A 12,928-nucleotide genomic window follows, 5' to 3' on the forward strand; every position below is an offset into this window, starting at 1 on the left:
ACTGAGGAGAGAGGCCTTCACAGTATTGTACCAAGACACTGTCAGGGCATGGATGGGCAGAAGCATTAGCATGGATGTGGAGGGGCCAGTATGTAGAACCCTTTCTGGCCAGACTCACTGAGCCAGTAGGTTTTGGCTCCTGGTGTGCACAGTGCTAGGCTGCTTGGCTGTAAGTTCGAGGCCAGCCTGAAACTACATAGTGAATTCCAAGTCAGCCTGGGCTAGAGAAAGACCTTACCTCAAAAAATATATATATCAGTAAAAAACATCAGACAGGGATGTTATAATGAACCTGTTACAGATTTCAGATGCTATCTGATGGCATTCTTAGCTCAGCTGCAGCTCAGATCTGTGGGAATGTGAGGGGACTGTGATGAGATAGGTGATGACTAAGGGTAGAAATAGACCTTGTCTTCCTGTGGTGTGCGAACCCCCACCCCGGACCCTGTTGGCAAAACTCCCACTGAGGCTGCCCAAGTGGTGGGGACATGGTGGGAGAAACAATGCCAGCCGAGTCCAGGGAGGGCTGTTACAGCTCTGCTTCTGCCACAGGTCATTTGCCAGGTATCCCTGGCCCAAGTCAGTGATGTTGACAAGGCAGTGGCAGCAGCCAAGGATGCCTTTGAGAATGGACTGTGGGGGAAGATAAATGCACGTGACCGGGGCCGACTCCTCTACAGGTACGACATGACACTCACCTGCAGCCCTCCCCACCTTTAGATAAGGGCACAGTGGGGTGGGCTCTCCTACAGATGCCTCTTTTCCTGGGGTCCTACCAGTAGGACGTGGCACTGAGGGGGTCATATGACCAAAGCTACCAGACTGAAACTCAGAAGAGGACTCAAGAAGCAGGAGGGATGTCCACAGATAGAAGCGGCCTTAGGGGAGAGGTGCTGGCGACAGTGAGAAGGTGCAGAAATGAGGCTGTGCTTCAGACGGGCCATGACTTAGGGTGACTGAGACACAGCCCAGTGCCAACGAGGACTGGGGGCTTCTCCCAGGACAGGACAACAAGGGCAGGGGTGTGCCTGTGCCCGTCTCTTCTTGTTATTAGTGAACCTGGGCTGACTGCGGAAACCTCCAGGTCTCATGTCTTCCTTTTTTTTAAAATATTTTATTTATTTTTTATTTATTCAAGAGAGAGAGAGGTAGACACAGAGAGAGAAAAAAATGGGTGCACCAGGGCCTCCAGCCACTGTGAATGAATTCCAGATGTATGCGTCCCTTGTGCATCTGGCTTATGTGGGTCCTGGGGAATTGAACCTTGTTCCTTTGGCTTTGCAGGCAAACCCCTTAACCATTAAGCCATCTCTCCAGCCCCATGTCTTCCTTTTTAAAATAAGTTTAAGCAAGGGAAGAAGGGGCCTCTCCCTGTAGTTCTAGCCAGTAATCTTAGATAAGGACTTCTGATTACTAAAGCTTATAACTGCAGGTGCCAGGGATCCTGGATGAGGCTCATGGGCTCTTGGGTAGAGGAAGGAGAAGATACCCTTGTCAATATCAAATACAGTTCTCATTTCAAAGGGAGTAAGAGGTAGTTTATTCAAAGTCAAGTTGCTCCAAATACAGTGATACAGTGTTGAAACAGTTTTATGATATTTGCATAGTTACAAAACAAAAGAAAGTCATAATTCCAGACATTTTAAAAAGTTATCAGAGCCAGGCACACACCTTTAATCCCATCATTTGGGAGGCAGAGATAGGAGGATTGCTGTGAGTTCGAGGCCACCTGAGACTCATAGTGAATTCAAGGTCATTCTGAGCTAGAGCAAGACCCTACCTCAGAAAAGCCAATATATATATATATCAGGCCAGGTGTGGTGTTGCATGCCTTTAATCTCAGCAGTCATGAGGCAGAGGTAGAAGGATCATTGTGAGTTCGAGGCCAGCCTGAGACTACATAGTGAATTCCAGGTCAGCCTGGGCTATAGCAAGACCGACCTTATGGAAAAAAAAAAAATCAGTAGAAATATGTAGGGACATTATAGTAAACCTCTGTTATCGATCTCAGATGCTATCTGATGACATTCTTAGCTGTTGGGTTGTTGGAAGCTACTGGTTTAAGCTAGTACACTCCAAAGGTTTCACCTGATAGTCACAAGGATGTTAGGTCAGACATAAAACTGAGCAATGGAGAATTAAGGGGACTGAAGACAGTGCGAAGTAATTTGGCTCTGGGCATGTGACATTCCAAGTCTCCACCATCACAGAGTTCTGATAGTCTAGTCAGCCGTCCTTTTTTTTTTTTTTCTGGAAACGTCCATAGTCTCTTAGAGCTGGGTGATAACTTTCCAGAAGCCGAGAGGGTGCTGGTGAGATGAACCAAGCAGAGTCACGGGAAGTCAGCCAAATTGCATGCGCGACATTGTGCCCTTGCGTCACTGTGCGTCTGGCTGCTTGGGACCTGGAGATTGGCTTTCACTGGTTTATCTGCTGGTAGTGGGGAAAACAAAAACAACACATGGCTTCACAATATAAATGGCTTTTGTGTCTGTTCTTGAGGTCAGAAATCCTGAGGCAGCCCAGCAGCCCGGAACCTGTGAGGGACCTGTGTGGCATGCAAAACAGATCAGTACTGGGGAGTTGGCACCAACAAGGACTGAGGAGATCAGGCTTGCTCAGCCCACTGAGATTTCCAGACATTTTTGGAAAGCCCATAAATTTTGGGAAGGCATAGCTAATGATATAGGATCCCCAGAACTGATAGTAGGGCAGAACTGTGACACTTGGAAGTCCAGCCATGTGGGGAGACCCTTCTGTGCTTGCAGACAGGGAACTTGTGCATTTGAAATATCCTTGGAGATATATGGAGATGCTATGCTTCCACCTGGTGGCATTCGTCATAATAACCCCTGCTAACTCACCCTGGCAATGCTGTTCTAAGCGGAGATCCTGACTCAGGACAAATGTCTTAGGCCCTAAGGACTCCCCAGTGACCAGGTTCCTTCTCCATGTATGTCCATAGCTAGGTGCTACAGCTCAGCAAGACAGGACAAGCTCTCACAGAAGAGTGGCTACAGAGCATCCTGGCTCAATATAGCATGGCTCCCAAAGAACCCCGAGGCCGGAGGCAGCACTCTCCTGAGCACCCAGATAAGGCCAACACAAAGAGAATGGTTGTGGAGCCCCAGAATGAACAGGGCATGGGATCTTGGAGCCACTCAACCAGTCATGAAGTTGTGGCTAAGACCCCAGTGTAGAAGGGGCTGCAGGGTGTTGTGGAGGGTGACAACTTTGGTCAGGAGTGGGCATGGCCATTGACCGCTGCACAGAGCCTGTGTGCAGACAGGGGCAGGATGGGAACTAGCTGGACAGCTTTAGTCAGGCACTTACCCATGGACCCAGGGTGCCTCTCTCCAACATTGAGGCTATTCCTTTGTGGTATCCTGTCCCTGTCCATCTTGCTCCCACAGCAATTGAGGCCCTCCTGTCAGTGAGAAGGCACCATTATAACTCCCGGGCTGGCCACAGTGGCATGGCCATCAGAGGCATTGCTAGAAAAACAGACAGTATAGAATAGAGTCACAGTGGGCTGAAATGCACCTTCCCTGTGCACCCCTCCCTTGTCATCCCTAGTTATGAGCCTAGGTGCCACTTCTCTGTCTCCAGAAATGCCACCCTAGGCACATGTCCCCAAGACTGACCTGTCAGTCTGATTGGATATGCTTTCTCCTGATGGAAGCTGCCCAAAGACAGGAAGGGTGGCCTCTTGGAATGACAATCTCTCTGCTGTCTTCAGCAGGTGGGTGACCACCCCTGAAAGGTCACCTCATAGTTACCTGCAGAAGCTGTTAATCCATAGGTGTGGAAGGAAGGAAGGAAGGGAGGGAGGGAGGGAGGGAAGGGAATGGAGAGAAGAAGGGAGGAAGGAAGGAGAGGAAAGGAGGGAGGGAAGGAAGGGAAGAGAGAGAGAGAAGGAGGGAGGGGAGGGGAGGAAGGAGAGAAGGATGGAGAGAAGGAGGGAGGGGAGTGGATGCCCAAGTCAAAGCCTGTCATCCTCGTGTTCATCTGGTCAAGTAACCCTCACTGATCTGTGAGGAACGTGAGGTCCTATATCTGAGTGTGGCAGACCTGGGAGAAGAGGGCAGAGTCCCTGATTCTTTGAGGAATGGCTTTAAAAGAGCAAGTGGGGTTGTGCCAGGCCTAAGCTTGTCTCTCCCCCTTAACCTCGGCCAGGTTGGCAGACCTCATGGAACAACACCAGGAAGAGCTAGCCACCATTGAAAGCCTGGACGCGGGCGCTGTCTACACACTGGCCCTGAAGACACACGTGGGCATGTCCATCCAGACCTTCCGCTACTTTGCTGGCTGGTGTGACAAGATCCAGGTGGGGTGTGGGCCCCTGAGCCTCATGTGAGCACTCATGTAGGCAGGCCCTTGGAGGGGAACTCCCAGATAGTGAGTTAGCCAGCACATTGCCATACAACTACCATGTGGTGGCTTGAAACCTTGTCCATTGATTAACTCAAGGTCCTACTGATGCAAATTCCTGCTGGGCTTGGAGAGCATTCAGAGAGCAGAGAGACTTAGCCAGAGTCTCACAAGTAAATCAGTCAGCTTTCTGTTGCTGTAAGAAGTATCTAAGAGAGTCAGCTTGTATAGAGAAAAAGTACATTTTGGCTCATGTTTTGGGAGGGCTCCACCATCCCCATCAACCAGGCCAGACCCAACCACAACCTGACGTTGGCCAGGAAGGGACCTATAAGGATGAGTCACACTGGCTCACCCACACACCGACCTGTAGCTCATTACATCCCCTGTATATTTTCATGGGCTCCTGAGCCATGGCCATGCATCAGGGTGAGAGGACGTTGTGGGATAAAACTTCTCACACCATAGCAGGTGGGATACAAAATGAAAATAAGGACAACAATGGGGTTCTAATTATTCCCTTCAAGGGTATCCCTAATAACCTAACCTACTCCACAGCCTCCCACTAGCATCCCTCTGGGGTCCAGGCCATTTACACATGAGCCTTTCTAGGACATTCAGGATCCAAACTATAGCAACAGAAGAAGGGGATGGCTGGACTGGGCTCACATTGAGACTCTGGAGAACTTGTTTCAAGTGCTGCCAGAGGCCAGTTCTCTGTGGCTGAGCACCCAGATCCTTGCTGGCTAAAGACCAGAGCTTCTGTCTCTCTGGTCCTTGCCCAAGACCTCCATCTCCCAATGACAGCATGGCACCTGTGAGCTTTGAAGCTGTCTGCCTGCATCTAAGGGCAGAAAGAGCCTCCTGCAGTTCCTGTAGGCCCACATGCATCATCTTGCTTAAGATCCATGGGGCGACCAACACATTCTTAAGTCTTGGGATCAAGCATGCAACCTTGGGAAGTAACCCATGGAGACCCACCATTGTGGGGATCACGGTGCCTCTACCAGATCTTGGCTCCGTAGCAATTTTCCTCCCCACCAGGGGCTGAGAAGCACAGAGCAGAATGGCTGCAAGGGAGGTGGGCTGCCTTGTGCCACCTTCCATTCTGCTGCTGGGTCACAGCTCACATGGCTCCAGGGGTATCCTGGCCTCCAGGTCCACCTCACCCTTTCTCTGCCCATATATCAGAGCTAAAGGCTTTGTCCCTACCAGGATCTGCCTCCTTCCCAAGGGCTCAGCCTGACAGCTTAAGGTAAAACCAACATTTTGTTTCTCCTGGCTGTCCAGCCACCATCCCTGAACTCTTCAGCTGTCCCTGTCAGGTGTAGGCCAGCAGTGTAGGCCTCCTATCCAGCTCATCCCTGGTTGGTTTTTTTTTTTTTTTTTTTTTGGCTACCTGGGGGTGGGGGGAGGATAAGAGCCCTTAGTGACACTGCTTTGCTTCTTCCAGGGCTCCACCATCCCCATCAACCAGGCCAGACCCAACCGCAACCTGACCTTGACCAAGAAGGAGCCCATAGGGTGAGTCATGCTGGCTCATCCACACACTGACCCGTGGCTCGTAACATCCCCTGTATGTGTTGGTGAGCAGCTGTTCCATCACTCTTAAACTCCCTGCTCCATTCCTGGGGCCATTCTGATGACGCCTCAGGTCTTTAACCATTCAATAGCACAATGTCAGTTAGAGTCATGGTGGTGAACGGGAGACACATCCAAAGAGAAGTTGATCTGAAACGCGTATAAGAGGACCCTTGTGCATAAACAGGAAGGAGTCCCATTAAAAGTCAGGGTTCTCCAATGGAGCAGGACCAAGGGGTGTACGTATAATTGAGGGGGAAGCTCTATAGCCATAGTACCGTCTGCAAGCTGGAGTGCTGGATGACCAGGAGCAGCTACGCTTAAGCGGCTGGAAGTCTCCGAACATGAGGGACCCAGGACACAGCCCCATCCCGAGGCTGGAGGCCTGCGAGCTCTCTGGAGAGCTGTTGATGAGAGTCCACGTTTAAAGAATCTGTTGTCTGAGATCTGCGGGCAATGGCAGCAGCAAAAATACACAAGACTCCTTGTTCTTCTGCTCACTGCTCCTTCCAGGCCCTCTGCCTACACATTCAGGGAGGGTTTCCCCAGGCAGTGTGCTGACCCACATGCCAGCAGTGTCTGGGAATACCTCAACAATCCATGTGCTGTGCCGTCCCTTCATGGGAACACTCGTGAACACACCAGCAGTGTGCTTTTACCAGATTAATAGACATATCTCAATCCAGTCAAATAAATGGTAACGGTTCTATCAGCAACAGGAAAGGAGGCACTTCCCAGAAGGGGAAATGAAATGCAAATGCAGCCAGTAGCCACCTGCACTGCTGCAAATTAAATCCAGCCCTGAAGTTCCTAGTCTTGGCCACCAGAGGGCGCCAAAGCAGCAGAGGAGGGAAGGTTGGCCATGTTCCAGATGAGCATTCAGGGTCCACAGTATCCAGAGACTGGTGAATCCCTCACACGTGTATGAAGGGCCTGCACACAGTCTGACGTCCATGTGAGCCTGAAAGATATATTGAGAGAAAGTGCTTCAGCTGCCATAGCGTTCTTCCCCCGACCCTGTGTCCAGCAAAGTGAGGGGACAGAGTCCTGGTGGCAGGGCAGTGACGGGGAAGAAGGAAGCAAGGGTGAAAGGCTGGACACTCAGGGCAGCATCCCTACTGATGAACCAAACCCATGAAGCCTCTCACTGAGAAAAGCCATCAAGAAGAGAGCGAGGCTGGTGAAAGGCCGGTTTTCAGGGCAGCTTGGCAAGGACATGCCCACCTGGCCCAAGTGTCTCACTGTCCAACATGCTTTGACCCTGAGCCAGGTCGGGCTCTGCACAATGCCAGCCTGGGGGTGGTGGGGGGCTGTGTTGGGGAAGGGTTCAGCCTTCCCCCTGATTGGTGGGTATCTAGGTTTGCCCAGGCTGCAGGAACGACACCACAAAGGGCTGACTTAATCCAAGGGCAGTTATGGTTCTGGGAGCTGGAGTCAGATGAGGCTGGTGTCTTTTGAGAGCAGTGTGGGACACTGTGTTCCAAGCCTCCTGACTTCTGTTGTGTGCCACTCAGTGTTTTGTTACTGTGACAAAATGCTTGAGACAATCAACTTAGAAGAATCGTTTTGTCTCAGTTCCAGAGATTTCCATCCATTGTCATTTGGCCCCATTGCTTTGGGCCTGTGTCAGCTAGGTGTACTGTGGCTGGAGTATGGATGAGGAAACATAGTTACTTCATGGCAGCCAGGGTGTGGAGAAGAGGGGGAGGGCCAGTGTCTCACTACTCCCTTTATGGGCATGCCCAAAATGACCTCACTGCTTCCTAGACCCCTCCCCCCACGTCCTCAATGTTCCCCTCCTATTCAGTGTCACAGGCAGGGGACCACGCCCCCAACACACAGTCTTTGTGGACATGTAAAATTTACAATACCACGGTTTGTCTGCTGGTGGCTGTAGGCAGTCTTTACCTTATAGAAGTGTCACCCTGACTTTAGCCTCCATGCCCACATGTCATTTCCCCTTTGTGAGTGTCTGTCTCCTGTTATGTGGCTTAGGAGCCCCCCTTCCTCCAGTGTGACTCCACCTTTACTCATTATGTCTGCATAACCCTATGGTCAAAGTTACATTTTATTTTATTTTTAGAGAGACACAGGGAGAGAGAGAGAATTGGTGCGCCAGGGCCTCAGCTACCGCAGTTGAACTCCGGGCACTTTTGCCACCTAGTGGGCATGTGCGACCTTGCACTTGCCTCACCTTTTGTGCGTCTGGGTTATGGAGAAAGATCAATCATGGGTCCTTAGGCTTCACAGGCAAGCGCCCTGACCGCTAAGCCATCTCTCCAGCCCCAAAGTTACATTTTAACTTCTACATAGGGATTTTGGGGAAAAGGACACCATACAGTCCACAGCAGGGTTACTCTCCTGACACGTCTCCTTCTTTCTTTGGAGCTCTGCTAGCCTCCCTCATTCTCCTAAGAGCCAAACATCATAGGAACATCATATAGCCTCAGGCTTTGCTCTCTGCCACCCATCTAGTTCCTTCACGCCTGCTGGGTATGTGCTGGGTGGGGCCACAGCCATGCAAGCCCCTCGGTGTGGTCCACCACTCCCAGGGTGAGGTGCAGGCTCCCCAGCTGGTCCTGTGCCCCATTGGCCTGGCCAACACTTACCAGGCCTGTCGTGACTCAGCACAGCCTATGCCTCCCTTGTGATGCTTCATGCAGCCACTCGGCCCATCAGAGTCTGTACATACCTTTTCAGTGCCTGGGCCCAGCTAAGACGCACCTTCCTCAGAAATGCCCTGTAATGGTGGTGAGGACGTAGTCTGTGTGGGGCTCATCTCATTGTCCAGTCATCCCACAGAGAAGCAAAGCTGCTGGGACTCCATTGTGCAGGGGCTGGGGAGGCAGAGATACACAGGAACAAATGCAGCCTGAACACCTGCTATCCCCCAGGTCTGTGCCCAGCGACACGTTCCCAAGGGTGGCTCCCACACTGGGCACCATCCCTTCATGGAGTAGATAAGCCTGACCCTTGGTGGGCTTCTTAGAGATCTGATTTAGTGTTGAACTCTCTGTAGCCTCTGGGTCTCTCTGTTTTGATGAAATCTCAGTAACCATCATGTTTGTCTCTATCTCCCTGGAGCTGGTTTCCAGGTTAACAGAGCAGTTCTCTAGTCTTAAGGATGTGAGCCCACCTGAGGGCCAGGCCTTCCATGTGGATCCTACCTTCACCTTCCATCACGTTCAGGACCCCACCCTGTGACCCCTTAAATTCTCATGACCTCCTGACCTGAGTTCGCACTTGTTCTTACCCACTGTACCATCCCTACTGCCTTTCCCTCTAGACAGTTCCCATCAGAAACTGACCCGAACCCTAGCCCATCCCCTGCGGAATCCAGGTAGAGATGGAGGGTGTGCTGTCTGCACAAGAAGCCTTGCCTTCAAAGCGGACGCCAGCCTGGGTCAGGGTCGGGAGTTGCCAGGTCTGCTCTGAGCATCCAGGCTGAGGAGGGACAAAGGCCCTCTGCTTTTGTTTCCAGAGTCTGTGGCATTATCATCCCTTGGAACTATCCCCTGATGATGCTGTCCTGGAAGACAGCTGCCTGCCTGGCCGCTGGGAACACGGTGGTGATCAAGCCTGCCCAGGTGAGTGGGGCTGCTCTGGACCACCTACAGCCTGTGGAGCTTGCTGTGCCAGGAGGAGACGGGGAGCCCTCCACCCAGACCACATTCCTGCTGGGAGCTGGCCCTTGCAGCCCGAGTCACCCTAGCAAGAGGCACATAGGGGGGTCAGAGCTGTCCCCTACAGGCTCTGTTCTTCTAGCCATGAGTGGTGGAGACCAGGCGCCTGCTCTGGCATGTGGCACCACTCAGCGGGCAGGAGCAGGGATTTCTGCACAGACATGGCACTCTGAACTTGTAGCACAAAAACCTGCTTGGGGCCCCTGCCTGGCCCATGCTCACCCTGGTGCCCTACCTCTTGTCTGGCTTCTGTGATCCGGAGGGAAGCGGGTCATGCAGTGGGATTTGGGGCCCTTCAGCCCTTGTGGAGTGCAGGAGCTACTGACAGTGGGAGGGTAGAGGCTGGGTTTGGGGGTCCACGGGTGCACTCCCATGAGTGGGTGAGTGATGACACTCCCCAACCCCACCTCAGTCTCATCTGTATGTTGGTGATCACTGTCCCTCTGCCGCCTGCCTCCCGGGGTGTCAGGAGGAACTGCAGGCAAGATGGGCCATCACCTGGAATGCATGGTGCCTACGAGGCCGCGCCTGTCCCGTCTTGGAAATGCTTTAGCCTTCAGGGCAGCGACGTAGCAAGCCTGGTAAAGGTGTCTGGCACAGAATTCACCCTGGATCGGATGCACTGCCAGCATTGAAATTATTAATTGATATGCATTGGCTTCTCTAGGTGTGGCAAAGACCCTCTGAGGGAACCTTAACCTCTTGCTGAAACGAGGTCGTTTCTAGTCAGGCCATTCCCCCCCCTGCAACCCTTGTCCTTTGCCCTTAGATACACAAAGTCCTGAGAAAGGCCCCTGACAAGGTCTGAGACCCCAGAAGCGAGCCTTCCCCTACACAGAGCCATTCAGCCAGGGCCTGTGGGAGGTTCAGAACGATCTAACCTTGACCAGGAGTAACACCTGTGCCAACAATTTACAATACCCAGAAAGATTTGATTGCCTGGGACCTTGAAAGCCCAAATAAATAAATAAATAAACCTCTGCAGGAGCCCCAGAGGGCAGCACCTACTGCCAAGGCCCTAGAGGCTGCTGGTGGTCACCCTGATGGGGTAGCTGAGTCTTCTGTAGATGGGCCTTTTGGTCAGGTCTCTGGGACTCTGCTGCCTCAGGGCTGAGCACAAACAGAGAGGAGAAGAGCAGGGCAGGAAGGGGTCCAGGCCTGGCCGAGGGATGTAGAGGGCTGGCAAGGAGCTTGTAGGCGTGAACCCAGCCTCTCTGTGGTCTTCACAGAGCCCCAATCCACATCTGCCCTTCCCTGCTTAAAAACGCTGGAAGAGTAACAAAGAGAGGGAAGGACGAGCCTTGCCTCAAACCCCTTCCCCCCATCTTCTTCCCTGTCCCCTCCCCACTCAGGTGACCCCACTCACAGCCTTGAAGTTTGCAGAGCTGACCTTGAAAGCCGGCATTCCCAAGGGCGTGGTCAACATCCTGCCAGGAGCTGGTGAGGGCTGGGGTTGGGTCAGGGCTGGGATTGCAGGCAGCCTGACACACAACCAGCCGGAGCAGGGTGGTGAGGGCCCGGGCAGGGCGTCTGCCTGCCACAGAGGAGTGTCTCCCTGGACAGAGACCAGCATCCAGAAGGATTTTAGCTTCAGGATGCCACCTGGGATGTTTTCCACATTGTATGTGCCAGGGCTCAGGAAGAGATGACATAGTTTGAAATTAGTGGTCCTTGCACACATGAGAGAATTTCTCTATAGAACATTCCTGGTTTATAGCATTTAAAGATATGGTGGTACCTCTAACTGCATTTTAGATTGTGTTGTATTTAATGCTCTGGTTTGTTGGCAAAATTGTCTTTCCTATGCAGGTTTAAATATGTTGACACAGAGTTGTGTGCATGAATAATAGTATTATTATTTTTTTAATTTTTTTTTTATTTGAGAGCGACAGACACAGAGAGAAAGACAGGTAGAGGGAGAGAGAGAGAATGGGCGCACCAGGGCTTCCAGCCTCTGCAAACGAACTCCAGACGCGTGCGCCCCCTTGTGCATCTGGCTAACGTGGGACCTGGGGAACCGAGCCTTGAACCGGGGTCCTTAGGCTTCACAGGCAAGCGCTTAACCGCTAAGCCATCTCTCCAGCCCAATAGTATTATTTTTAAGCCAGGCATAGTGGTGTGCATCTTTAATCCCAGCACACGAGAGGCAGAGGTAGGATCGCTGTGAGTTCAAGGGCACCCTGAGACTCCATAGTGAATTCCAGGTCAGCTTGGGCTAGAGTAAGACCCTACCTCAAAAAACCAAAAACAACCAAAAGAATAGTATCATTTTAAAATTATTTATTTATGTGCATGTGTGTAAGTGTGTGGGTGTGCCAGGTTCTCTAGCCATTGTAATCAGAATGCCAAATGCTTGTGCCACTTTGTGCATCTGGCTTTGGGCAGGCATTGGGGAATTGAACCCAGGCCTTCAGAGTTTGCAAGCAAGCATCTTTAACCACTGAGACATCTCCCCAACCCCTATCTTATCATTTTATCTCCTCTTTCATTCTTCTTTGGGTCACTGTGATATCCTCATCATATTCACCCCTTTGTCTCTTTAGATTTTCTAAGCTTATGAAAAGTTATTGCTTGTTTGTCCCTACCCCACACCCTCAAAGGAAAAAGAATGAAAAACTGTGGATTTCTTTACCTATCTCATTGTAATTTCTCTCCCTCCAACTGTTATGTACATTTATTACTCCCTTCCATGTTTGGCTGATTTTTAAAAAGGACTCTTTGATTTGAAAGTTTATTTAGCAAATGTTTGTGTTTTATGGTTTCAGGAAGGAAAAGGAATTCAAAGAGCTTTGGTGACACCTCTTACTCTTTCTTTTGGAGACAGATCAGGCTTATCTCGAACTCACTGTGTAGCTGAGAATGACCCTGAACTCACGATCTTCCTGCCTCTACCTCCTGGGTCCTGGGATTACAGGCATGTGCCACCACACCTGGTTTGACATCTCATACTGTTGACACTTTTTTTTGTTTGTTTGTTTGTTTGTTTTGCACAGGCGTGTGTGCAGGCACACGTGGAGGTCGTTTCTCAGGTCTAGCGTCTTTTTGTGAGACAGGGTCTCTTTGGCTCAGAGCTCACCAGTCAGGCTAGGCCAGCTGACTAGGAAGCTTCAGGGATCTTGGGGCCTCCACCTCCCCAGTGCTGGCTGGGGTTACAGGTGTTTGCTATGACACCCAGCATTTCAGATGGGGCCTGGGCTATCTCCCCAGTCTGTGAGTGACACTTTCATCATTATACAGGTTACTGTTTCTCTTTCATAACCAGCAGTTTTGTCGTAAGGTTTGTTTTGCTTGGT

The 12,928-nt window shown here is 51.3% G+C and overlaps 1 protein-coding gene across 1 annotated transcript in view; it reads left to right on the forward strand.

The window, feature by feature from the left end:
* Window positions 1–12,928, forward strand: part of Aldh1l1 (aldehyde dehydrogenase 1 family member L1) — a 50,412-nt gene that overhangs the window by 23,584 nt on the left and 13,900 nt on the right. The window contains exons 12-16 of the mRNA XM_004671680.3: window positions 553–680; window positions 4,177–4,327; window positions 5,825–5,895; window positions 9,434–9,539; window positions 10,988–11,075. Of these exons, the coding sequence (XP_004671737.1) occupies window positions 553–680; window positions 4,177–4,327; window positions 5,825–5,895; window positions 9,434–9,539; window positions 10,988–11,075 (544 nt within the window). The remainder of the gene's footprint in view (window positions 1–552; window positions 681–4,176; window positions 4,328–5,824; window positions 5,896–9,433; window positions 9,540–10,987; window positions 11,076–12,928) is intronic.

The sequence above is a fragment of the Jaculus jaculus genome, chromosome 6, assembly GCF_020740685.1.
Source record: "Jaculus jaculus isolate mJacJac1 chromosome 6, mJacJac1.mat.Y.cur, whole genome shotgun sequence".
Taxonomy (NCBI): Eukaryota; Metazoa; Chordata; class Mammalia; order Rodentia; family Dipodidae; genus Jaculus; species Jaculus jaculus.